The 27,508-nt window shown below is 44.8% G+C and overlaps 1 protein-coding gene across 23 annotated transcripts in view; it reads left to right on the forward strand.

Moving 5' to 3' along the window:
• Positions 1-27,508, forward strand: part of Tanc1 (tetratricopeptide repeat, ankyrin repeat and coiled-coil containing 1) — a 261,482-nt gene that overhangs the window by 222,171 nt on the left and 11,803 nt on the right. For all 23 annotated transcript variants that reach the window (XM_063259632.1, XM_063259630.1, XM_063259643.1 and 20 more), the window contains 3 exons: positions 5,238-5,474; positions 7,128-7,313; positions 9,647-9,725. In XM_063259632.1, the coding sequence (XP_063115702.1) occupies positions 5,238-5,474; positions 7,128-7,313; positions 9,647-9,725 (502 nt within the window). The remainder of the gene's footprint in view (positions 1-5,237; positions 5,475-7,127; positions 7,314-9,646; positions 9,726-27,508) is intronic.

The raw sequence follows: 27,508 nt of genomic DNA on the forward strand, positions 1-27,508 counted from the left end.
GAACCATAGTCAGGGAGGATCCATAAACTAGTGGGAGGTTATGTGGTAAAAATACCTGCACCATTGTACCAACAAAAGAAATGTTTTTCCCAGGAGCAGCTAAAGCATGAATTGACGACAAACATCATTAGGGAAGCTCTGCTTTTAAGCACATACCTTCCAGGTGAAGTCTTGTAAGGCATCACCTAAGGATTGAAGGTATAGCTTCCAAATTTGTTCACAAAAAAAAGCTGTTGGACAGAATAGTCTGGTGACCTGCTTGGGTTTTTTTTGGCGGGGGGCATCCACAGCATAGAGAAGTTGAGTAATTTTCTGAGAGTCATACATGAGTTAAAGTGGCTCTTTGAGAATTTAGACTACTCCATGAGTTCATGAAAAGATGGGGTTGGTGAGTTGTGGACATGGTAACTGGCCAGCAGAGTCAGTCAAGGAATTTAAAAACCATCCTCACCTGTCCTGTGGTGTCCCACCCCTCTGGTCTATTTTTGTGCTAATATGTCATCTATACTTCTCTCACTCTGAACTGTTTCCTAGGGCTTGAGAATAAAATTTCCAAGTACTTCTTTAGAATAACCTTACTCTTATGTGTGGTTAGTGGTTATTTTATTTAACATTTAGAATTTTAAGGTGCTTTTGATTTGGACTTAAATCTTGTGGTTTTAATTTTAAAAAGACCATTAAAAAGATACAGAATTTCAAAATAAGGTGACAGGAAATTAACAATGATTATTATATTGCATATTGTTGTCTTCAGAATAGTTGCTCAGATTACCAGATAGAGGTATGTAAAATTGATCAAACAATACAAGCACTAACTGTTTCTTTCAATGAATTAATAGAATGAGTAGAACAATTAGCTATCTTATGTATATATATATATATATTTTTTTTCCTTTCCTGTTTTTCCCCTCTTCCCCATACCATTTATTCTTTCTTTTTGAGCATTCTTTCTTTCTTCTCCTTTAACAATATCTGTTGTACTCTTTCAGTTTCTCAAACTAGGGAGACAATATGATTTTTATACATGTAAGTCTGATTTATTTCATTTAAAAGTACGGTCTCTAGTTGTAGCCGTTTACCTATAAAACTGTCGAGTTTATCTTTCTTATAGCTGAGTAGTACTCCATTTAAAAATACCACATCTCTTTTATCCATTCCTTGACTGATGGGTACTTGGGTTGTGTCCAAGATTTAGCTACTACAGATTGTGCTGCTACACACTAGATGCATATAAATCACTTTGGTATGATATTTTCAGTTCTTATGGGAAAATACCCAGAAGGGGAATAGCTGGGTTGAATGGGACCTCTAATCTTAGTTTTTTGAGGACTCTCCACACTGATTTCCACAGTGATTGTATCAGTTAGTCTATTCTCCCCACAGTGGAGTGGAGAAGGGTTCCTTTTTCCATACAGCCCCACCAGCATTTGTCATTGGTTAATTTCTTGATTCTGGCCATTCTTTCTGGGGTAAGATGGAATCTCAGTGTTGTTTTAATTTGCATTTCTCGAATGACAAATGATGCTGAACATCTTTTCATATATTTATTTGCCATTTGTATTTCTTTATCTGAAGCATGTGTGTTCATCTCAGATGCCCATTTTTGGATTGGTTCTTTGAATTTTGGAGGGACCTGTTTTTTTTAAATTCTTTATATATTCTAGATAAAAGTCCTTTATTTGAGGGGGATGGTTGACTACAATTTTCTCCTAATTCATGAGTTTTCTTTTCACTCTGTTGGTGATTTCTTTTGTGGTGGAAAAACTTTTTAATAAGATGAGATCTCAGTTGTTCTTTAAAGTATTTCCTGTGCCATTTGGTTTTTGTCCATGAGTTCTCTGCCTATCCTGATGTCTTCATGGTTTCTATCTACTTTGTCTTCCAGTAGATTTAGTATTTGTTTTGATATTTAGATCTTTGTTCCATTTTCCTTCAGTATGTGGTATTAGGCATGGTACTAGTTACAGTCTTTGACCTGTGTAGACCCAGTTTTTCCAATACTGTTTATTGAAGAGGCTATCTTTCTTCCAAGGAATACGTTTGGCCCCTTTGTCACAGGTAAATGTGGCTGAGTGTGTTCGTAGTTATGTCTGTATCTTCTGTTCTGTGTCATTGATCCTCAGGTCTGTTTTTTTGCCAGTACCATGCTGATTTTATCACAGTGGCTTTGTAATATGGTTTTTTTTTGTTTGTTTGTTTGTTTTTTGTCTTTTTCCTTTTTATCAGTACCGGGAATCGAACTCACGACTCCCTGCTTGCAAGGCAGGCGCTTATGCCGCTGAGCTAAATCCCCAGCCCCTGTAATATGGTTTCAAGTCAGGAACTCTGATGCCTCCTGCGTTTGTTGCCCAGAATTGCCTTTGTTATTGTAGGTCTCTTCTTTTTCCAAATGAATTTTAGGAATTTTTTCTCTAGATGTATGAGGTATACTAATGGTATTTTGATCCGGAATTGCATTAAATCTACATAATAGTTATAGGAATATGGCCATTTTCGCAATGTTAGTTCTTTCTATCCATGAGCAAGGAATATCTTTCTGTTTCCTGAGATCCTGTTTGATTTCTTTTTTCAGACTACTATAATTTTCAGTGTATAGATCTTTTACTTCCTTTGTTAGATTGATTCCTGAGTAGTTCATGTTTTGGGGTGTTGTGAAGGGTGTGATTTCCCTTATTTCTCTCTCAGTGAATTTATTGTTTGTGTACAGGAATGCTGTTGATTTTTGAGTATTCATTTTGATGACACGATCTTCTACATAGAAGACCCAAAACTTCACCAAAATTCTTCTAGATTTAATAACCCAATTCAGTAGCGCAGCTGGATACAAAATCAACACTGGTGATATTTTCAAGTAAACCTACATAGACTAGTAGCAAAGGGAATGAGCCTCACATTAACTGTCAGTGTTAGGACAGGGACCTTTTCTCATCTCTTGCCCACCCTCTGTTTTCTGTCTTCCCGTGCATTGTTGCTGGTGGGCAGTAGGAGGCCAGAGGGGAGAGGCTGGGTTGGTGCTGACCTGGGTCTGGCTACTTCATCATGCTTCTTATGAGGTAAACAACTGAGCTGAAGTTCTGGGTGCCTTTTGGCTCCACAGGGCCTCCTCATCACTTTGCTGTGTGGCTTGTCCTTCTTTACATGTACATGATGACTCTAGTGGTGTGAAGGACCCACTGTCCCTGGGGGGCTTGGCATGCCTGTCTTCTTCTCTGTGAACTTCTTAGAAGTGGCGCCTGGTACAGTGGGCCAAACCAGGAAATGGCATGCTGAGGGGTGGAGAAGGCCCGAGGTTGGTGGTGCGTAGGCTGGGGAAATTCTGTGCAGTGTGGGACACTTCTCTCTGGGGCCCTGAAGTTAAAGCAGAGACCCTTCAGGAGCCATCCTTTGGCACTCTGGTCTGTGCAGGAGGGCACTGAGAAGGGCAGGGACTGTCAAGCTGGAGCCTGCTGGGCATAGTTCCTGGAAGACTTTAGGGGAGGGACCTCGAAGAGGAGGGTGGAGAGGAAGCCAGGGTTCCAGATCTTGCAAGCTTCAGGGTTCAGCAGTAACCAAGACATTTCAGATTTTATGTATTGGCTTCTAACTTGTCAGCATGCATCATACACCCCAGCTTGGTCATCTAGTAGTATCACCCCTCCCACACCTTTCAGTTTGTAAATGTTCCATCAGCTACTACAGTGGACCCATGTCATGGAAATACCCTGAACCTTGCATGCCTGTCATCTATCTATAGTTTTTAGTGATCCCATATGTTTCCAGCCAAATAAATGACACAGTCTCCATAGTTTTCACATGTAATGGGCAGCCTTGAGGTCCTGCCAGGGGGAGTGATGGATGCAGAGCAGGCCCACTGAAGGGGAAACATTTGAAGAAAGTTACTGGGCGTCTTAGTAGGTGTTGAGGGAGCATCGTGTTTTTCTGGTGACCTGGAGGTTTGAAGGAATTATTGAGATAGCTATATTTTGCCTATATAGTCAATGACTTTATTTTGAAATCTATAGATAAAATATTTTCCCTGATATCTGGATCCATGGTGTTCAGTAAATGGCAACTGTAGTAATTAGTAAAAGCAGCAGAAGGGTCTTTAGTATTGTTGTGTTACCTACAGCCCAGGGGCACCCAAGCATTTCCTCACACTCCACTTTTTCTTTTAGGAATACATCTATATAAGGAAAAGAGGATATTTGGATTTCCTTTTGGCTTGATCTCTTCATTAATTACTTAATCTTTTGATTGTGTAATTGCCAGAAAATGAAGTTTCAATTTTTGTTTCAGCTAAATAGGGATTTTTTTCAAAGTATGAATTCCAAGCCAACAGCATCTGAGTTTCATGGGAACTCATTAAAGTGCACCACGAAGACCTCCTGGATCAGAAGGGGGGTGGGAGTTGTGCCTGCTTAAGTTTTTATTTTCAATTGTGGTAAGATGGATAAGAAGAGATTTTACCATTTTAAGTACACCATTCAGTAAAAATATATTTACATTGTTATGTAATAAATCTTTAGAACTTTTCATCTTGAAAAACTAAAACTCTTGTGTGCATTAAACAGCTGTCATTTTTCTCCTTTGCCCAGGATCTGAAAAACCACCCTTCTGCTTTCTTTCTCTATGCTTTTAATTTCTCTAGGTGCTAATTACATAGTGTCATGACATATTTATCATTTTGCATTGACTTATTTTTTTTTTAACTTTTTATCGGTACCAGGGATCGAACTCACGACCGCCTGCTTGCAAGGCAGGTGCTTATGCTGCTGAGCTAAATCCCCAGCCCTGCATTGACTTATTTAACATGATGTTTCTTCCTCTTGACTGAATAATATTCCACTAGATGGTTTGTACCACATTTGCTTTAAACCATTCCTCTTTTGTTGGGAGCTGCAATTACTTCTGTCTCTTGGCCTTTGTGAAAGATGCTGCAGTGAACATGGGTATGAAAACTCTTTGAGATCCAGCTTTCAATTATGTTGGATATATATCCAAATATGTGACTGCTGGATCATACGGTAGTTTTATTTTTGAATTTTGGGGAGAACTGTTGGTTTTCCATTGTGGCTGCGCCATTTTACTTCGCCTTCAGTGAAAATGTGTGTTACTCACATATTCTCCTGGTTGGTGTCTGTACACATCTCTAAGATTATAATTATACAAAAAGATGATGTTACTGCTCTTCTCATGAGGGTTGTTGAACCTAACATGTATATGAGAAATTAATCTTGTTGGGGGACATTGTCCAACAGGTGAGCCGTCTCCTGATTTTGGCAGGGGCCAATGTGAACTACAGGACCGAAGTGTTAAACAATGCCCCCATCCTGTGTGTCCAGTCTCACCTCGGCCATGAGGAAGTCGTCGTCCTGCTCCTAGAATTTGGTGCCTGCCTGGATGGAATATCAGAGAATGGCATGACCGCGCTGTGCTATGCGGCAGCGGCCGGCCACATGAAGCTGGTGTGTCTGCTGACCAAGAAGGGGGCGAGGGTAAGCAGCAGCCTTCCTTGCCTGGGGGATGGCCAGCGTGCAGGCGGGGCTGGGCAAGGTCTTTGTGCCATTGCTAGAAATGTTGCCCCCTGCCAGCCTCTCTTTTCTCTGCATCGTGGCACCATCTTTCACAAAGTCCACAGGTGCCAGTGACCTAGAACTTATTTTTAGAGTTTAACATAGTATCACCATTGGTTGCAAAGATTTTAAGTGTTTTCTTTTATTCTCACTTTCCTTTTCTCATCCCACTTTATTTTGTGTCCTCTTAAAACAATCACACATGTGCGCGAGAGTCTAAGGCTGTGTGTTTGAGCTACTCATATTCTCTCTTTTGGAAAACAGGTAAACCACTAGTAATTATCTTTACCCTGTTAAGTGATTGAAATATTGAGAAAATAAAAGGCCAACACAGAACATTAGACTGTAGTAGCTATAGGCTGGCTGTCTGCTGTCTGGCTGTGGGTCTGTTTCTCCGTCTCTGAATCTCAGACTCAACATTGGAGACATCTGAATGTCAGCTCGTGGAGGAGGGGAATGCTTGGCTCAGCCATGGCAGTGGAGCCTCACTGCTGCATGCCATTTCCACTTCTCAGCTCGGCTTTAGCCTCTAGCTTTACTCCAGGACCAGCAGGCCCCCTCCCATCATAACTGAAAGCTCATGTTGATGACTTTTGAAAAGCGTTTGGATGAGGATTCAGTGCTCCCCAGGGTTTGTGAGCATGACGGACCTGGGCCTGGGCTCCTGTTCGGCCCCAGTATCCCTAGATGTAGACAGGGAGATGGGTAGCCTGCTGTCTGGGGTATTTGGAGCGTTTTGAGACAGGCAGTTCTTACATAGTTCAGGCTAGCTGTGGACTTGCTATGTCACCCAGGCTGGCCTTGAACTCACAGTCCCCCACCTCAGCCTCCCAAGTACTGGGATTACAGGTGCCCTTTGGTCTTTAGCAGGTGTACCGCACACACACACACACTCTTCCCTGCGGCTGCCCTCCCCAGTCTGGGACATGTTGGCCTACCACTTTATGTGTCAACATGTCCCAGGTTATCTGTCTTCATGGTTTCTCTTCCTGGACTTCCTCATTCCGAGTTCTGCTTTCTAGATCCTGCCCCGTCTTTTCTGGCTCCCCAGACTCAGTGACCAGAGAATTGTTCATCTCCCCCAAATCATAGTTCCTTCACAGCAGGTCTCATAGGCACCCAGTTGGAAAGCGTAGGATCTTGTCACAGTGTTGGTCTGTGTCCTTATACACATTCCCAGGAGAACCCGGAGCTCCATGCAGTTCCCTGGACATTTGGCAGGGGGGTGTTTTGTGAACATTGGGACCCTGTCAAGGGACCCTAATCCCCGGATCAGTGCTCTCATTGCCATGAAGAAAGTCAGATAAACTTCCATGCTACCCAGGAGAAGGGTGAGGATTCGGACCTGTGTACACTTGGTGGTGTTGGGGTTTGTATACAGTGCTTGGGTCACCTGTCTTTTCAAAGGAAAGAGGGTACTTACTTGTGCCCTGCCCTACTCTTTTTTTTTTTTTTTTTTGTCTTTTTCCTTTTTACCGGTACCGGGGATCGAACTCACGACTGCCTGCTTTCAAGGCAGGCGCTTATGCCGCTGAGCTAAATCCCCAGCCCCTCCTGCCCTACTCTTACCCGCAGGTGGACCATTTGGATAAGAAAGGCCAGTGTGCGCTTGTCCACAGCGCCCTGCGGGGCCATGGCGACATTCTGCAGTACCTGCTGACTTGTGAATGGTCACCGGGTCCTCCGCAGCCCGGTGCATTGAGGAAGAACCAAGCCTTGCAGCAGGCACTGACGGCAGCAGCCAGCATGGGCCACAGCTTGGTGAGTGGCCTTGGGGCTCCTTCCTGGGAAAGGGGGCTGCAGCCCAGGGGTCACCTGTTTTTTGCAGTTGCTACCTTCTAAGCTCTGAGTCTATGACACACTGGAAGAATGAACAGAAGACGAGGATTCTAAAAACTGGCCATTTTGCTTCGGTCCCGTGCTTAGGCCTTCTGTTGGCTTCACACTTTCTTAGGAGTGAGGCCTGAGTGTGACGGGATGGCAGGTTTGCGCTTGCCATGGGAGGCCCTGCCCTTAATGCTCACTCTGCACTCTTCCTCCTGCATCTTTCTCCCGACACTGCTTTTACCCTCTACATTTTTTCCTTTTAATGCTTTTTTTTTTTTTTTTTTTTTGGTCCTCGTAATCTTTAAAAATAATCACATGGAATCCCAGTTCTAAATCATTCTTGAGCATTTGAAGGATTTTTAAAAAATAGAACTTCAGTGCTTTGATAGCATTTAAGAGTGCTTGTCATTTGCAGTTCCTACCCTGAAGGAAAACGTCATGCAGCGGTTAAATAGAGCATTTATTTCTGGTAGATGTCAGTATTCCTCAGTTTGAAGATTTAATTGTCATTTCCTGACCTGTGTCTAAGCTTTGTGATTTTAATGACATTTTACTCACGCTCTTTCGTATGTTTCTCACTCTGTATTATCTTCAGGCAATTAGAGGTGCCAGCACTTGGTAAGATTCTTTTCCCAAAATGGCATAAACTAAATTTGCATGCCAAGCTGGATGCCTGACATTTGGCACTTAAACATAGGGCAGAAACATATAAGCATGCACTGCTGGTTGGCTGATTTTTGGCGTTTAAAATACTGAAAGCTCATGTCATAAAAATATAGTGTTGAGTACACATATTGTAGATGTAGACTTTTTTCCTTTCTAAACTGTTCCCTCAATCTGAGTGAATCTTGAATGTGAAAAGGCACCATTGGGAGGACACTGGACACCAAGTATAGGTATAACTTTTGCCTCGATTCACGTTTTCCCCTCATTGAAAGGTGGCTGGAAGGAAAGTAGTAAAATCCATCTCAACACAGCCAGTAACTACGTCCTGGGAAAAAGCAGGACTTATCCACCGAAGACTTGAAAGGCAGATTGGTTTGTTAATGTTGTACCAACTTACATGCTATAAACAGCATACATTTACTCTTAGAATTCGGTCAGACGGAAGTCAAAACTGACAGTGCATGAAGGCCAGGGTTGCTTTGCAGGCGCCAAGCCTGTTACCTGGCTCTTCTACCCTCCCTCGCCCACCACATACTTTCAATTTTTATTTTGAGATGGGGTCTTGCTAAGTTGCCCATGCTGGGCTCAGACTTGTGATCTTTCTGCCTCAGCCTCCCAGAAGGCTGAGATGATAGATGTATGCCCCACACCCAATTCTTCCCTAGCTGCTTGAGGCTCCCTGTGTCCTGAGCCCATGGTCCTTTCTTCAGCTTTAAAGCAGGAGAGTGGAACTGCCGTGCCTGTCACTGCGTCTCCTCCGTCCTCTGACCCTCATCCTCCTGGCCTTTTCTTGAAGTGCTGTGGACTTATTAGGCGTATAGCAGATACGCTGAACACCCTGGTAATTCAGAATACTCGCTTCATTTTAAGATCAGTAATCATGTCTACACTTCTCTCTTAACATTTAAAGGAACATTCACAGGTTTGTGGGATTAGTGGACATGTTTCAGAATTATTACTCAGGCGCCACGAAAGCTACAGATGACAAGACCTGCGATGGCTTTGTCTTGCTCTCCTTTTGCTGCTCTTGCTGGAGTGAACATAAGCTGTAGTCTGGACACTGATCTTCTGCTCCCTGACAGGCAGCTTTCCTGCCTTTATACCTGTAACTCGACCTGCTCTTGGGCAGAAAAATGCCCAGAAGGGAAAAGAATAATACTGCCAGTCTGAAAATCATTTGGACAATACTTTAAAAAAATTGAGGGGTTATAAATTGTATCTCCTTATTTTGCTTCCTTGTAAAAAATGGATTCACCATCATCTGGTGATTTATGCAGAAACTGCACTTTATATGATCTGCCGTGTCCTTTGTTGATTAGGCTGGCATATTTGGGTCAGGCTGGAATTCATTAGAATTCTGAGTACCTAGTAATTCTGAACAGTGTTGCTGAAATTCACTGAGATTTTTTTTTTAATTCTTCTGCAAGTGAAAGTGTGAATAGCATACGAATTACAATTGAAAATGGTTTTCATTATATTTTATCTCCTAGTGCAGCATGAGATAATAATGGTTAAAAAACAACACTGTCCTTTGATATATGGAATATAATAAGCACCTATTGCTATGAGAAGTCATTAAATCACCTTGCCACTTCTGACAGGTGGTCCAGTGCTTGCTGGGAATGGAAGAGGAACATGAAATAGAAGTCAATGGCACTGACACGTTGTGGGGAGAAACAGGTAATTATGCTTTCAGTCCTTGTAGTTTGGGCCAGCTTGCTTCATGTTTGAGCCCTGGTTGTGGCCTAATTGTCTTAAGACTGATTTGCGATGCATGTAGACCTATTTTTTTTTTTTTTTTTATTGCTAGGCATGTGAAATATAAGACCTTTTAAACTTTGCAAATAAGTAGTAAAGCTTTGCTAGAAGCATATACAATTTGAATCATTTTGAATTAGACCAGGAGTTACCATGCCTCTGAGGAATGTCATATGGAAATACTTAAGTAAGGTATTCTGGTTCTCCAAGTCGTCACTTGTCCTAATCCATCTGACTGTCCTATGACTTGTGCAAAATGGGCTGGGCAGGAACTGCCATCCTCATTTTAGGTGAATCATAGAGGCTCAGTAGGGAGACCTGGGCCTGCCTTACCTTGTAGGATGAGAGGAGAGGTCAAGCCTTACAGGCCCTATCTAAAATACTGAGTGCAGGTGGTAGAGTCTGTTTCCAGTGGTCTGGGATGTGTGTTTAACTAGAGCAGAAAGAAAGCCACAAGTGAGTACATTGTATTGGAGATTAAAATTCAGTTAATGGACATAATGTTGCTTTGAAACTTTCTACTTGAATTGGTATTAAAAAAAATCTGTGACTTTAAATCATGAGTTATTTTTTAGTAGATATAACTAGGGTGTTTAATGTGCATTTCCAGGCTGAGTTCTGTATACATACATAGTGTATGTGATTTCCACTTCTCCTGCCCAGATTTGTTTCCAAATACTCTAAATTATTTTCTAACAAGCCAGATGGTGGTGTGGAGAGATTATTAACAAACTCACACTTAGAAAAGGCCTCAGATTTTCCTGGTGGGAGTACAGCCTGCCCTTTGGAGCCCATAGTTGCCTCTGGTGCTGCCACCATCAATCTGGATCCTGTCACTTCCTGTGGGAATGGAGGGGGAGTGGGCCAGGGCCCTGACTAGAGAAAGCACCGGACTCCAGATGGTGTGCACTATGTCTGGTGCCCAAGTGTGCAGGCTTCTGTATTATACTAGCTCTTTCTAGAGCCTTTCCCCACCCTTTTAAATAATGCAGACCATCCTGTAATTTGTTTTTGTTTTTGTTTTGGTCTTTTTCGTTTTTATTGGTACCAGGGATTGAACTCACAACTGCCTGCTTGCAAGGCAGGCGCTTATGCCGCTGAGCTAAATCCCCAGCCCCCATCCTGTAATTTGTTGCAAGAACAGTTTCCATCAGTTTTCTGTTGTGCCATGGGCAGTGGTGCAGCCAACTAAATAAGAACATGGCTTTCCTGGGAGCCAAAATATCCAAATCTCCACTCCCTTGGATTGCCAGGTAAAGCACCTTGGGACAAGTTTCTTTGCCTCCTTTTCAAATAGGGCAAAAAATACCTATTTTTATATTTATTTTAGGAGTGAGATGAAGTCTGAGACACAGCCATCTTGCCCAAGTGTCCTCAATGTGGAGAATCTGCAGGAGCATGGTCTGGGGAGAGCCCATGGCCCTGTGTTCTCAGCAAGCATCAGGACTGCTAGCGTCATGAGAACCAGAGCCATGGAAGAGCAGTTTAGAGAGTCTGACATATGATAGGGACACTGGGAGAGGTGTGTACAAGGACAGCAGGGGGGATATCACTTCCTTAGTTTAAGTGGCAATGTCGAGCGTTAGCTTTCAAGGTGATTTTTTTTTCCTTTTTCTGGAAGACAAACCCAAAGGACTTGACTTTGTGTATGAGCTCCATGTTTTTTCTCTAGATGAATAGCCCTGGATTTCAGCATTTTCTCCCTTTAGGTTTTTTCAGTTGGTTGTTGGCTAAAAAAAATATGTGTGAGAAACTGGAGACTTCCCAACAATCTCTCTCTCTTTCTTTTTTTTTAATAAGCAATATTCCCGTTTCTGTAGTGAGAGGTCTGGGCTGGGTTCTCTGTTTGAGGTCTTACCAGCCTACAGTGTAGGTATGGGCCTGAGTTGTAGTCTCATCAGAGATTCAGCTGCTTCCAGGCAAAGGAGTTATTGGCAGAATTCATGTCCTGGCAGCTGTCCCTCTGGTCTTAGTGAAAAGATACTGAATAGTTCAAGCCGTCTCTTTCGAAGTCTTGTGCACAGCCTTCAGACCACTCTGTGGGCTGGGAAGCAGTTGGCACCTTCTGCAGCAGGCAGTGAGGTGAATTTCATCAGCCAAGCGGTGAGGTTTGGTTTGGTGTGAGAAGCGTTTAAAAGTCCTAACATTGAAGCTAAGAACAGGTAACCTAAACACTGTTTTTTAGGCTTAAATTGCTGTGGAAGTTCTCTACACACTGCATGTAGTAAACCAATGTTGCCCTTCTCTGTAGTCTTTTCTTTTGGTACTTGTGGAGAATGAAACTAGGGCATCTTGCATGCTGTGCAAGCACTCTGTCAGTGAGCCACATCCCCAGCCCTCTTTATTTTTTGAGACAAAGTCTCAAGTTGCCAAGGCTAGGCTCAAACTTGGGATCTTCCTGCTTCAGCTTCCCCTGTAGCTAGGACAGGCATGCACCACTGCTCCTGGCTGTCTGTTTTCTTATGGTCTCTGTCACCTGTGCTCCTTCAAAAATGACCCCCACTGCCTGCCCTGAGAACTCCCATCCTCCAGGTGTGTTTATTAAGGGAGTACAAGTTTTAGATGGGAGAACATCAGCACCTGTGGGCCTTACCTGCGTGTTTACCACACTTGCGACGTGAGGTCTTTTTTTTTTGGGTGCCGGGGGTCGAACTCATGACCTTGCGCTTTCTAGGTAGGCACTTACACCACTGAGCTAAATCCCCATTGACAAATGAAGTCTTGCTTGGGGTTTGGCCGTGACCCCACACATGGGAATGAGAGTGGATGAGCCAGGCTCAGAAGCGGCCTGCAGAGGACAGAGGCTGTGACGTGGGACACACTGCCTGGTGCCTGCTTCATTGCCATCGGAACTCTTGGAACTGAAAGTGATTATTCACTTTGCGGTGTTGTTTGGTGCTTTATTTATTTATTTTGTGGTACCAGGGATCGAACTCTCAACCTTGTGCTTGCCAGGCAGGCATTTATGCCACTGAGCTAAATCCCAGGCCCCGTTTTGGTGCTTTTTCCAGGGTGCTCTCAGTGCTGCTTTGTGTCCAGACACCCCGTTTGGCCCTCATCTGTCATTAGCCACAGGACAAGGACAGGGTCCCAAGAGTGGCTCCTGTCTAGGGTGTGGGAGTTTGGTGGGGGAGTGGGAAGCTGTGTGCTGGTGATGAGTCCTCATTTCTCCTGGAAACTTGTTTGGTTTATACAAATCCATCCAGTAATATTTAGCTATAAACAGCTTGGCTTTAAGGTGCTGACTGGTAGGGTTTTAAGGCACTCTCCTCAACACTTCGGACTCCTCTCCCAGTCTGTGAAGGGCCCATGCCTCCTGTGAGCTCACGCCCTCCTGTGTGCACTATTGCTGCTTGCCGACCTCTGGTTAGTCCTCAGCCGGGGTTCAGAGTAGAGGTGCCAGATCCTTGCACACAGCCTCCCTCTGAGGTCCTGCCAAGACAGGCTTTTGCCCTTTCACATTTTAGAACGGTGACCGACATACCTATTGCTGATTAGAAGCACTCGGTCCTCAGCAGAAAGGATGGCAGTTGGCAGGGAACAGCAGGGACGGTCCTGAGCCCTTGTGCCCTGCGCATCTCAGCACTGTGGCCCCGAGTCATTGTTCCCATCTTAGGTTTAAAAAGACAAAAAAGTATAGAAGAGATTTTGAAGGCATTCATTTATGGTGGGAAGTGTTTAGTTTCGGAGTTCGTGGCAGTAGACATACAGCTTTTGAGGAACTGTGGACTGTACTGATTTGGGGAAGCAGAAGACTGCACTAGGGACATTTTCCTTCCCACCAGCATCTGGTGCCATTCGCTGCTTGTCTGATACTTAGAAACCAGCCCATCAGCATCAGTGCTGTGGTTCCAGTAGCTCATTCAGTGCCCTTGACCTTGTCATTTGTGTGGGAACCACAAGGAGGGTGACTCAGCAGAAGAAAACTCAGAGCAGGTGATGAGCACCTGCCGCTAGCTGTAGTGCCCTTGGGCTCTAGAGGCCGTGGTTCTGTGACATTTCACAGACAGGGACAGATGATGATCTGATGATCTGGGAGTTCCTGGGCGGCCTGAAATATGGTGAAAGCCTGTCAGATGCTTGGGTTATCTCTGTCTCAGGCATTCCACAGCCATGACACATCAGCAGTGGCTCCCACAGAGTCTGCACTAAATTGGGTGACTGTTTCCATGTCAGTGTTTGATGTGAAGCAGCCCAAACCAAAATGACTGGGGATGCTTAGCTGGTGACCTCATGCTGTGGGAATTGTCAGATGGACCAAGTTTCCAAACTCCAGCCTGCCCTCCGGTGCCTGCGCCTGCTCTGTGTGCTTCCGGCCAGAGCCCTGCAGCTCTCCAACACAAATGGGCCAGGCTGGTGCCATCTTCTGAGAAAGGCTTCCTTGCCGTTTTCCTCAGCTCACACTGCAGTTGCCTTCCCAGGGAAGTCTTCTTTTTTTTAATTTTTATTTAAGGAGAAAAGAAAAGAAAGAAAAAAAAACAGTGAAGGGGTACAAGTTATACAGATTTACAGAATAAAAAAATGCGCAGTAGGAAATCACTAGTTAATGGATTACATATTGCCATCTTAGAAATAATTGTTCAAGTCACAAAATTAAAGCTTGTAGAGTGGACATTCCACCAATGATACTGCAAACAGTTCTGTTCAATGATCCAATAAAACTCTGTGATATCATTTTCTATCTTATACTTTTAAATATACATGCAGTTATATAGTTTAGAGCACTTTCTTTTCCTCTCTTTTGTACAGTGACTATTACACATTTTGGGTTTCATTGCTCCCACGGTTCTTGTTGCTTTTTTGGAAGAGAGTAAAACCAAATGTGACATAATAGAACAGAATCGGTCAAGTCAAAAGGGTGGACATAATAGATAATATAAAAACATAATACAAGGTGATCAACAATGGTTACCCTAATGCCTCCCGCTATTTCTAATAGAATTGCCTGTATCATTAGTTGTAATACAATTGAACAAAACCGTAAAGAATAAAACCGACAAAACCAAAACATTGGAGACATTGTAGGTCTTCAAAAGTAGATAAAAGTTAACGAGAATGGGCGTTGTAATGAATCTCATTATCTTCTCAGCTGATGCCTAAACTTTCGAACCTGATACTATCCAGCAAAACAGAATATAGGAACCTCAGTCAAAAACAAGATGGTGAGAGCAATACAGGGCTTCAAATCGAGATAATAGAAAGTCGAAGTGGGTTACTATATTATATCCTGCTATATTTTTCCCTGTAATTAAATGGGTAAAAATAAAAAAGTAAATAATGGAGTGGAGATTGAGAAAAAAAAAGGGCATAACAGCGAAACAGGGCAGATCAAAACATAACCATTTAAGCAGAACAGTGTTTCACCACCAGCTAATCCTGACCCAAAAATAGTTACCATATTGACTCCCTCCCTGAAGTCCTTGAGTACAACTTCATACACTGTAGCATTAAGTATATCAAAACAATGTATATCCATTTAAGAGAATAACAGCATTACAGAGCATTTAGAATCGACCAACAGAAAATGAACAATGGTCTCTGTATAATCTCCTTGTCTTTAAAAGGTTTTTTCTTATATTATCGTACATAGTAAAATCCAATAAGATACAACCTGTTTAGACCATTGGAGACAGAAGAACAAAAGCTAGATGAGACCTCAAAACAAGATGGTACTAAATCAGCATTACCTATTAAGATGTCATTTTCTCCAAAAAAAGCTGTTCCTATCATCCAATCTTCTCTGTCTCATTTCTGTTGAGCTCTTTTTCTGTCAGTAGCTGTCAGTTTGTCTTCTTCGTTTTGGTCTCTGCTCTATTCGTTGTGGCCTCCCCGCCCCTATTTCTGGGTTCTTTGTATTTTTCTTTTTTTAGAATATCCTGCAATACTTTCTGTAGGGTTGGATTGGTGGTTGCAAATTCCCCCAGTTCCTCTTTATCTTGGAAGCACCTCGTTTTTCCATCAATTTCCAGGGACAGTTGTGCAGGATATCTCAATCTTGGCTGTAGATTATTATCTTTCAAAGCTTGAATTATTTCTCCCCATGCTCTTCGTGATTTGATGGTTTGTGAAGAGAAATCTGCTGTAATTTTGATGGGTCTTCCCTTGTAAGTGATCTGTTTCTTGTCTCTTACAGCTTTTAATATTCTGTTCTTGTATTGAATTTCTGGAATTTTTATTATTATATGCCTGGGTGTTTCTCTGTTAGGGTTGTAGGTAGCTGGGGTCCTGTATGCCTCATACATTTGAGTATCTTTACCTTTTGCTAAATTAGGAAAATTCTCCTGGATTATTTCTGTGAGTAGCTTTTGTAGTTCACTTGTTTGTGTCCCTACTTCTTCTTTTATGTTCTTAATCCTTAAGTTATGGCTCCTCTTATCATCTTCTTGTCTTTGTATTATTGCTGTGTGTTTCTTTGTTATTTTTAAGAAGTTTTTCATTTCATTCTCCCATGTTTCAAGTCTGCCCTCCAATTCAGATAGTCTGTCCTTAGTTTCTTTCAAGCTGTTATGCCAGTCTTGGGTATATTTCTTGATTTCTTGATAGTCCCTTTGCACCTGCTTCACATACTCAATGCTTTCTCTGTTTTCTCCATCAAGCAATTCTCCCCTCTTTTTCTGTTCTTCCACTCCACCATCTGCTTTTTCCTGGGTGGTGCTTAGCATTTCTCTAACTATTCTGCATACTTCTAGCTTCAGGTCATTGATAACTTCATTCCTGAATTGGTCTATGAGGCTCTCTAAATGGCGCTTAATGTATATTGGTACAGTGTCCACTATTGCCTGATTCTCAGGATTGGGGGTCGAGGAGCCTTTTTTGTTGCTTCCCTTCCCCATATTTTCTGTTCCTTATAAAATGTAATCTTACACAGGAGGCCCGGCTTCCCTGCCTGTCAGCTACAGCTTGATCGAATTGCGCTGGCTAGTTGTTCCCGCTCACCGCTGCGCCCCAGGGAGTTGCGGAGGAAGCAGCCTACGCGGAAGTCGGTGGCTCCTCCGGGCCACCGTCAGGCTCTGGGATCTGGGCTAGGCCAGCCTAGGGAGTCCGCGAGCAGCGTCCCTCCGGCCAGGCACCTTTCACCAATCCCGTCCGAGAGGGAAATGCGCGGCTGCGGTTGCCGCCGCGCCCTGCTCTTACAGGACTGCCCGCGCCCAGAAAATCCTCCGCTGGAGTCAGACTGCGGTAGGGAGTCAGTTCCTCGCTCACCTCGCCACCAGTCAGCCTTCCTTCCTGCCCGTCGCGTTTCCGAGACCGTTCCCAGACGCCCGTTCCCAGAGCTCGGGGGTCGCGTCTCTCCTTGCCGAGCCGCTGTGGAGGTGGCCGGCCGCCGCGCGGCGGGAAATCCAAACCGCGGTTTCCGATGGCGCGGAGTCGAGTCTCCACACCGAGATTTTTCTGTTCCTATTTTAGCGCCAGGGCTGTATTCCAAGTTGGATTCTCTCAGCCCAGTTCGTTCCTGAGTCAGCAGGGCATATCTCTACTGGTTCGTATCTCCTTAGTCCGCATCATTCCTGGCCTCTGAGCCGAGCCTTTAGAGAGCGTTCAGCAGTTGCTGTTGTCTGTCCGCCATGTTCTCAGGAATCCCTGGGGAAGTCTTCTTTTTGATGACCCTGCCTTGTTCTGGTGGTCCTGGAGATTGAGCAGGTCCTTCACACTGTGCTACATCGCTAAGCCTTTTATTTTTTATTTTGAGACAGAGTGTCACTAAGTCTCTAAATTGTCTAGGTAGGGCTTAAACTTGTCATCCTCCTGCCTCAGCCTTCTACAGTGCCTGGTGCATTACCGTAATTGATTTGTTGATGCTGCTTTTTGATAAAGAAACTGTTTTTCCCCAATCCTAGGCTCAATAAGGGCAGAACCTTCTGGTGTCTCACTGTCACCTGGTCAGACCTTTCCTGTGACTGCCGGTCCTGATGCTTTTAGAGAGCTTTCGCTTTCCGTAAGGTGGATATGGTATCTATATGTGCTATCCAACACATTAGCCACGCGTGGGATTGAGCACTTGAAATGCAACCTGTGTAACTGTGTTTTAAAGTCTTACTTTATCTTAATGTATGTAAATTTAAATATCTACCTGATTGGGCAGAGCTGGTCTAGTCCAGGGCATGTCGTGTAAGTGTTGACTGAGTAGACAAGTGAGTTTAAAGAAAATGAAGTCATACAAATTTTAGAACAAGTGATGTTCAGTTTGCACAATTACATACATGTTGGAGGTGGCAAAGGGGAAGGACACAACACTTTTTTTTTTTTTAGAGAAAAGCAAAACAGAAAAAAGGGTAGAAATAATACAGAACTTAAAAAAATAGCAGTAATAAATTGGTAGTTGTTAAATTACATATTGTTATCTTAAAAGTAGTTGTTGGAATTATAGAATCAAAGCATAAAAAGTGGACAATCAAACAATGACAGTACAAACTGTTCTGTTTGGTAATGTGGTTATCTATCTTGTACACTAAAACATGCATACAGTTACATCCTTTAGAATACTTTCTTCCCCTTTGATTATTACAATATCTATTATACATTTTGGATCTTATTACTCTTTCAGTTTTTTATACAATAGAGACAGTACAATATTTACAAATGTGAGTCTGATTTATTTCACTTATGAGGATAGTCCCAAGTTGTCTCCATTTACCTATAAAAGCCTCAAGATCAGCATTTTTATAGCTGAGTAATATTCCGTTGTATAAAAATGCCATATCTTTTTCATCCGTTCTGTGGTTGATGGGCATTTTGGTTCTTTCCGAGATTTAGCTATTACACATTGTGCTGCTATAAACATGGGTGCACGTACATTGCTGAGGAGCACGACACTCTTTAAATTCCCAATGACCTATTTCTTGGTGTTACCGCACAGGCTTGTCCTGTGGATTCCAGAGTGGCTCAGATCCTCTTGTCTGTGCGAAGGGCCCCAGCTGCTGGGCTGTGTCACTACTTAGTGTCCTGTGGGCACAGTGATGTCCCATCAGAGTTGGCATTCAGATACTGCACGTGAGGCACTAGGTCTTTTGGGTTAAGTCAGTGGGTTAATTGGTGAATGCTTCCCAAAGGAGTTTAGTCATTATAAGTAATTGGTCCCTATTACCAAAGCCACTCCCTGCTTAAGACCAGATTTTCTGGAGCTCTGAACATCTCAGTATAGTCGCTTTGGGAAGTCCCTGTCATGACCTTCCTTCCTCCCTTCGCAACTGCGTGTTTAAAGCAGGTGCTGTAAGATTAATAGGTACGGAAACCCAGATCTCTTTCCTGACAGACAGAAATTCTTGTTTTTGGCATAAACACCTAAAATGGAAATAGCCCAAACCATGGAGGACTCTCAAAGAAGGACACTAAGGTAGGGCCTAAGAGTGCGTCTTAATGCGAACACGTATGCAATATGCTAAGAGGCCCTGGATTCAATCCCTAAGCCCCAATAAAAGGGTTAATATCACAGGACAGAGTGGCTCTTGTAGGGCAATGCAAGGGAAATCCGACTCTGGCTCTAGAAGTTGCTGGGTGGACATGAAGGGATCCCCCAAACAGGTAGAGGCAGATTTGGAGGTAAGAACTGAGAGGACTGGGTTTGTGTACACACGCACTCTCTGGCAGACCACTGGGGCTTGTCCTAACCTGCTTGCATTCAGGAGACCACTTCTTTGCCAGTAGGAGTCAGCTGATCTGCAGGGTGGCTGGATGGCCACCACCAGGTGGTGGAAAACCAGCGAGCGTGTCAGGTGCAAATGAATAGCATAAGCACCTTTTACACACCTGCTCACCTTTTACAGGTGTCCTTTCTGCTGTCCGTAGAGTCCTGGTGGAATCCCTGGTGGAATCCCTGGTGAGGGATTCCTTCCCATTCATTACAGAACAGAGTCACTTGAACATTGCACAGAAAGACTTACCCTCATCTACATCTTGGTAACCAAGAATGTCTTTACCAACAAACACTGTTGTGGATCTGCTTGTTCACTGAGTCCTAGGCAGTTCCTCTGTGTTCCCCAGAGAGAAGTCAGCATTGTTTCTTTCAAAATCTCCTAGAAAACTGTATTTGGAATCTCTCAGCCTCTGTCTTTCTCTGTCCATCTCTCTCTCTCAACTTCTTTTCACTGGTTCTATGAAAATGCACTTTCCTACTGAGTGCCCCCGCACATGGTGGTGTGCTGAGCTAGTCAGGAGAGAGGCAGAGAGGCGAGCCTTGAGCACCTTACTGTGTGACTCAGCCTGGCAGGAACAGGGACGTCCTGAGCATGTTTTCGAAGTGACAGCTGCTCTAAACTGCGTTTTCTGACAGATTTTTAGACGATTTATGCCGTCCTAGGACATTGTTTTTAAATTAAATATACATTATTTATAGCAGACATTTTTCAAAGGATGCAAAGGAATAATACATGTGTCATTAGGAAGTACATATGCAAGTTGGGAGTAGTTCAGGATGTACGTGCCGTAAAGTCAACCTGCGTGGCCCTGAGTTGACTGACTGTTCTGGTCTTAGTTTGCCGTGCAACCAGAGTAAGAAGGAAATGCAGTCATTGTAGGATGCTCTTGCAGCATGGAGAAAGCATAACGTTTCTCCAGGAAAACAGAAGCACTTTCTGGCTCTTGTGTTCTAAGTAGCTCTTGTTGACAGTGGTCTGATGAGTTGGGTGTTTCCTGGAGATGGTGGTGTAGGAGTAAGGAACTCAGGTGCCACCACGCTCTCACTAGCAGTGCAAGTTTAGGCAAATTGTTAAACTTTTCCCATTTTTTCCTCATTTGTTACAGAGATAAGAATAATACTCTTCTCAGAGCACTGTGAGTTCAAGGCCAACCTGACAGCAAGACCCTGTCTCTCAGTAAGCTAGACATCACAGGACATCTCATTCAAAGTATTGTTTATCAAAATCCACCCGGACACTCTTCAGAACACTCAGCAAGGGATGAATGGTGAACAGATATGATAAGTGGCCAGAGTTGTGTTGCTATAATATTAATTATACCGTGAATAATTTGTGATAAACATTTGGCCTTCATAGAGAGTATGACTTTCTAGTGATAAAAATCTTGGTTACTTTGCAGTGACTGTAGGAAGATGAACTGATAGATGATAAAGAATTTTGATCACATGTGAAGTCCTGGTTAGTGGCTGCTGTATGGTTTTGTTTTTTGTTTTTTTGTTTTTTTGGGTTTTTTTTGGTACTGGGGATTGAACTCATGACCCTGTGCTGGCAGAGCAGGCACTTATGCTGCTGAGCTAAATCCCCAGCCCTTGTACGTTTTATTTTATTTTATTTTTTAAAGAGTTCCTCAGCAGTATGAGGCTCATGTTTAATCTTTTAATCTGTGCCAGAGACTCATACCATGTTCTACAACAGAATCTGTGACATGGTCAGCATTCTGGTTCCCCAGACTTTTTTTTTTTTTTTTTTAACCTCTTACAGGTATTTTTTCCTCTTATGGTTTTAAACCTCATAGATATCTAGCTCCATGGAAATAGGGTGCTGAGGCCCACAGTTTGCACCACTCGGTGCTTGACTGCAGCCTTTTGCTCTTATAGACCTGGCCCTGGAGGCTTGGCTCTCCTGAGACAGTTTTGCCAAATGAAAAACATTAAGGAATGTGTCAGGGACAACTGGCTGGTGAAGTTCAGAAAGCATTTGAATGGTGCTGGCTTCCCATCAAGGGGCAGATCCTGCCCAGGGAGGCCTTGGCGAGGCTGGAGTGTTGGAGGCCTCTCAGAGCAGACCTCAGGGCCAGGCAAGTTGTTTCCTGGTGCAATTATAGTTGTTTTCTTTTCAGTAAGAGCAACTTCATTTTCATTTTATCCTTTAAGTTTTTGAAGATTAGATCAAGTAACTGCTTAAGCTTTATAAAGATGAAGAATTTATAGGTCTTGGAAACTGTGTTCTTCTGCCTAGTACATTCCCTCAAAGACAGAAGGAAATGCCTAACCAAGCAAGCAAGGCAAGCAGAGGTCTAGGAAGCTTAGCTGCGATCTTGCAGAGTGGGGAGCTCTGCTGCCTTGACTTTGAGAGAGGGGCTGCTTTCAGCTGGTGGGGGTGGCGCGTGTGGCCAGCCTGTCGGAGAGCCTTGGGGAGACAGCCCGCAGGCAGCCTCTGGATATGGCAGCTTCTTGACATCAGTACAAGAGTGGAGTGTGCCTGTGCAGAGTTTATAAAAATAAAGTTCCTAATTACATTTTACCTTTAGATAACATAGCTGAGAAATCCTCAGCATTTCAGGTATATCTTTGTTTTGGGTCTTTTCCTTTACAGCTGAGTGTGTCCATCAGGTCTCTAGCTGAGGGTCAGAGATCACTGCTATTGTTCCCACCTTAGCCACCTAGATCACTAACAGTTCCCACCTTAGCCACGATTAGTTGACATTTCTGAGAACCCCGCTTACTACTAATCTTGGCTCTTTTGTGTGTTTTTTTTCATTTCCCACTCATTTTTATTAAAGGTGGAAGAGCCAATAGAACAGAAGAAACTGCGCAGATGAACACACACACGTAGCTGAGCCACTCTGCCACATCACTTTCACCGGCAGGAAATGCACTGGCAGGTGCAGCCGGTTTAGCTCAGATGCTCAGTGCTGGGTGTGGGGACAGCTTAGATTTTAGGAGGATAGTGTCTGAAAGGTAGTTGTCTGCCAGGGCAGAGCCGCCTCTGCGGGCACTGACCTGTTGCTCTTCTCCCCAAGTCTCCAGAGGCAAACAAGGGAGAATAACAATCCAGGCTTCTGAGCCAGTGTTTGATGAGGCGGCACCTCCTCATGCACTGAGTGACAGAGCTGCACAACGTTATAAACAGCTCTGTTGATGCCAGGATTGTTTTCTTGGCAAGTTGACAGTTGAGTTTTTATAAATCAAATCTTTGCCCAGAGAACTTCAATATATAACAGATCCCGCAAATGATCCATTTTATGGTACAAAGAACTATTTCTTACTGATGTTTTCCGTAAATTCACAATGGTCGAGTGTCAGTCAGGTCTTTCTTAAAATGAGCATCTGCATGACAAATCCCTGCATGCTCTGCAGACAGAAGACAGTATCACTGACGAGGAATTATTCAGGATTGCCAGAGATATGCTCTTTCCTGGGAATTTACTTATGCAAATGCCATCTTGTTAGGGATTTTGCAAGGAAGAGTACTTGTGTCCAATTTGAGTTCTAAAATGTGTCTCTTGCTTACAGTGATTTTAGAGCTTCCCTCTCATACCACACTCTTTCCTCCTCCCTGTATTTTGCCTGCCAGAGGCAAGGCAGTGCCCGTGGGCAGGGCTCGCTGCTTCCACCCTTGCCACCTGTCCTTTTTGTTTGTCGGTGGAGCAGAGTGCACACAGCCCCATTAGAGTCGGGTCAGCTCAGAGGTCACTCCTTCCAGCAGAATAGCTGGAATTCCTGAGCAAGTTTTGCTGGGTTTTGTTTGCTTAAGCATGTAGCTATCCTTCAATCTCCTTTGTTTCCGAATATGGCGTCCTGAAGTCCTCCTGGTTGCTGAAACTTGAGCTGCATCCAGCCCCGGGGGTTTACAGAAAGGGACTAAAAATACTCACTCCAAATAGAAGGAGCAAACCCCACCCTGTCATCTATCAGCGTCTTCTGGAAATGAGCACCTCATTAGGAATATGTGTGTAGCATAAGATCTGAAAGTTGGCCTGTGCTGATGCGTTCTTAATCCCCTCAAAAGGAACCGAGTCTCCAGATGCCCAGCGAGTCAGGCTGAGGGCAGAGGAGGAGGAGGAAACCACCCAGTACCGGCCTTGGGGTAGCGCTCTCACCCCCTTGTCAGCTGCTTCAGCTTCAGGCCTCTCTGAGGCCTCTCTAAACACACTGTCCCTATATTTAGTGCTGGGCTGTCATTTTGGATGTTGCTGCTATTGCAAAAATTTAGTAGCAGCTGGAACAGAAATCCCGACTTAAAAGACCCTGTTTCCAATGGGGATGAGGTGTGTTTACCAAATAAAAGAAGGAACTGCCCAAGTGGATGCGCTGCCTCAGTCTCCTCAGATAGAAGTCAGTCCCGTCCCTGTTCCTGCCCACGGGTCCCGCACATGCACGCTGGCTCTGCCTCTGTCTGCAGTGCGTGTGCACTTGTGCATGTACATCTGCACACACGTGCACCCACATGTCTGATCTCTGGTTCCGCTGCTCTTCTAATCAGTTACAGCCAGAGAAGGGGTGGGAGGTGTTCTGTAATGGGAGCACATCTTACAGAAGCAGCAGCCCCGGGTGACAGGGCTCCACCCAGGGTCATCCATCCCACAATCCACTCATAGGGGTTGATACTGAGCAGTAGAGGAGGAGAAAAAATAATTTTTTCCTTCATTTACAGTTCTTAGTTGAGGATGGAATCTTGTAACAAAGGACAGACTAAGTAGAGGAAAATAACCCTGGGTGTGATGGCACATGCCTGTAATCCCAGCACTCTGGGAGACCGAGACAGGAGTTGAGTGCTAGGGAACTTAGTGAGATCTTGTCTTCAGATGAAAAATAAAAAGAACTGGCCCTCAGTTAATCCCCAGAACTGCAAAACAAAATCAAAGAAAAAGGAATACACAAAGAAGTTCATTAACAGAAGAAGCAGCTCTGGTGTTCATGGGAGAGAAATGAGTATGTCTCAGAGGAAGCTTAGACTTCAGGCTTCAGTAGCACCATTCTCTGAAAACCCAATGATGATGCAAGAACGAGGTTTTGAAGAGGTGCCTGGGTCTGGCATCCAGGGCAAGGGCAAGATCCGCTTGGCACCAGTGTCACCACTGGGAAGAGGAGTCTCTGGTAATGTGTCCCAGTCTTCCTGGACAGAGACATCCTTCCAAAGGAGTGGTTCATACAGAGATGGAAATTTCCCCTATAGTCAGACAGCGTCTATGTCTGCAACATCCCAAAATAATCAGTGCAAAATAACCTTTCTGCCAGAGGCAGATTTGGGGGCAGCATATGTGATGAAGTAGTTCCCAAACTCCATGTTACCAGAAATTATCAACCTTACCGCCATGGCAGGAATAGAGGGAAACAAGGGTTCTCTAAGCAGGCGCCAGGACTGTTTGACACACGCACTTTGGCACTGTTTGCTTGTCACCCGCACAGGTCCCCCCTTGGCTACTGGTGTTGCATATGGGAAGTCCTGTATGTACCCCAACACCAATATAAATACCATTCTGTTCATGCAGGTTGATTTGTAAGCTTGACTGTCTGCTCCGTGAGGAGTGAGCCTGTCTTTAGGACCCAAACATGAGTGCAGCTGCTGTGGTCACTTTCCTTCCATGTTTTCTGCTTGTGCTTGAAAATGACTCCTCTCACCAGCCATAGTGGCGCACTCCTGTAATCCCAGCGCGCTGGGAGATCAAAGCATGAGGACTGCAAGTGTGAGCCCAGCCTGGGGGACTTAATGACGTGAATAAAAGTTACCAAAAAAAAAAAAAAAAAGAAATATGGATGTAGCTTGATGCCATGGGTTCAGTCCCTGGTGGACACACACGCAGGCACACGCTGCCCCCGCGCCAGCACTAGACGGATGACCGAGGAGCACTGTGAAGACTGCCCAGTGACGAGTTACTGCGGTCATTCAAGCTATTGTGCTATGGAGCCTCAGGGTTAAAGCTTAACTGCAGATACATTACAAGGAGGCACATTTAAAGAATAAAATTAGAATTAAACATTTGCTGACTCTCTGGGCTCCTTGTAGCTATACAGATGAGAAAACCAAAGCCCAGAGACCTTGAGGATTTGTTAACATCAGACACAGTAGATGGGACTAATCTATTTAGAAGATAGGACTAGTCCTGTCTTGTGTTATGTCCATGATCCCCAGATTCTGGATCTGGGGAGTCCCCTTGGGGTCCGAGACCTTGGTATATGGTCCTCCTGCCATGAACTCATGTTACATATGACTTGGTGCCAGCTGTGGCTTCTCATGGGGACCATGGCTGGTCCTTAGAGAACCAGTGCGTGAAGCTCTCTGCTACAGTGAGGATTTCCTGTGTCTCACTGACAGTCAGTAGATGGCAGCCCCTCTGTTGGCCATAGCGAGGCTCAGGGAGGATGGAGTCCGCTCCTGAGCTGTGACCTCTGGTGCCCTTTCGTGACTTTCGGTGCTGTCTGCTGCAAAAGCAGATAAAGAGGCTGGAGATCAAGAGTTAGGAGAGAACCCCTCAAAACTGCTTTTTAGACAAGAGGTGCTGACCTGCAGGACAGACACATCAGAGGGTGGGTGTGAGCAGAACTATGGGACAGACAGGCCCATGGCCCAGCCCTCTCTCCCACAGCTCCCTGGGAATCCTCACGGGGCCAGTCCTGGAAGCAGTCAGTGCCCACAGCACTGCAGCCTGTGCCTCTGCTGCCAGGAGGCTGAAGACCAGAAGCAAAGGGGCAGCTGGCTTGTGCTGTGGGAGGACCGAGAGGCTGTGCTTTCTCTGCCATCTAGGTCCCCAGGGCCACTTTTGCCGGGCATGCTGGCTCCCACCCCCATGTCCCATCTCATTCCTCACCTTCAGAGGCACAAGTCCGCAGGTTGGGAGCAGAGCTCAGGCGACGTCAGGCAGGTGTGACAAGTGCAGTTTCTGGTCACGCTGCTCTGCGACTCTGAGGACCGTCCACAGAGACTGTGTCCTGGAGGAGCTGCTGTTTGTCCCAGGAGATGAGGTCCAGCTGTCAGATCTGCACCTTGTGTGTGTGGCCTCCGACAGGAGGCTTCAGTAGGTGCAACCAGAGGAGAACGCCGGTTAGGAACCGACCCCCAACTTTATCAGCGTGATGCTTGGCGCGGAGGGAACAGGCACCAGCCAGCTGTCCTGAAAAAGCCTGGGGAGAACAGATGACTCTAGAGGTACCTGAGGGAATGGTGGCTCCTGTGGTCATAACTGCCATGTACCCAGCTCAGGAGTAGACAGACCCACACATTCCAAAAGGCCACGGTCCCCTCGTCCACTGCAGTGCTGTTTTTGAACTGTATATGAACGGAGTCACTGAGTGTCCTATGGTGTTTTATTTCTTTAAATCTGGTTGTGGGCCTGGCCCACTGGATGTGCTCAGTGATCTGGTTTGTTTTCTGTGGTGTGTAGTAGTCCTGTTGGACTGCACCTGCTTCCTGAGGTGATCCCCACTGATGGCCGTGTGGGGAGTGAAGGCAGCGCTGGCTGCAGGGAGACTTGCCTCTGTGACTTAGCAATGTTGGCCCCTTTCCCAGAGCCTTCATCTCGCTCCTTCACCCCCACCGGCAGCGAGTGAGCGTCCCATTGTGTCCTGTACATCTGCCTGAGCCATGAGGCCAACATTTTTCCTAATTGGACTTAAACATTTTGTGAAGCTACTCTGCTCCCCCTGAGAGGTCTGTCCACCTTACTGATTTGTGGAAACACTGCTGTGTTCTGGAAGATAGGGATTTACAGATTCAGGGCTGTATTTGAGACACAGTTGTCCCAAGCTGGCACCAGGAATCAAGCTACAGCATCACAGCACCCTGTCTCCTTCCTCCTCTCCCTCAATGTTGTGTCTGCTCCCTCCTGAGGCGCTCCCATCCCATGCCACTCAATCCCGTCCTCTTGACTTGACCAATGAAAAAGCCACTGTCCGGGCTTCCTGCTGTCATCCTTTCAAGATGGCAATTCATGTGACGTAGCAGAAGCAAGAATCAGAGTGATATGGCGATGGCACAGCTGCTGACACGAGGGGCTCAGCACATTGTGTTCATGCTGTGCCCACCCTCCTCCCTCAGCAGCACCCTGCACCAGCACCCTGCTGCCCCACA

The sequence above is a fragment of the Cavia porcellus genome, unplaced genomic scaffold (genome assembly GCF_034190915.1).
Source record: "Cavia porcellus strain 051 isolate PalLab524CR breed Dunkin Hartley unplaced genomic scaffold, mCavPor4.1 scaffold_12, whole genome shotgun sequence".
NCBI lineage: Eukaryota > Metazoa > Chordata > Mammalia > Rodentia > Caviidae > Cavia > Cavia porcellus.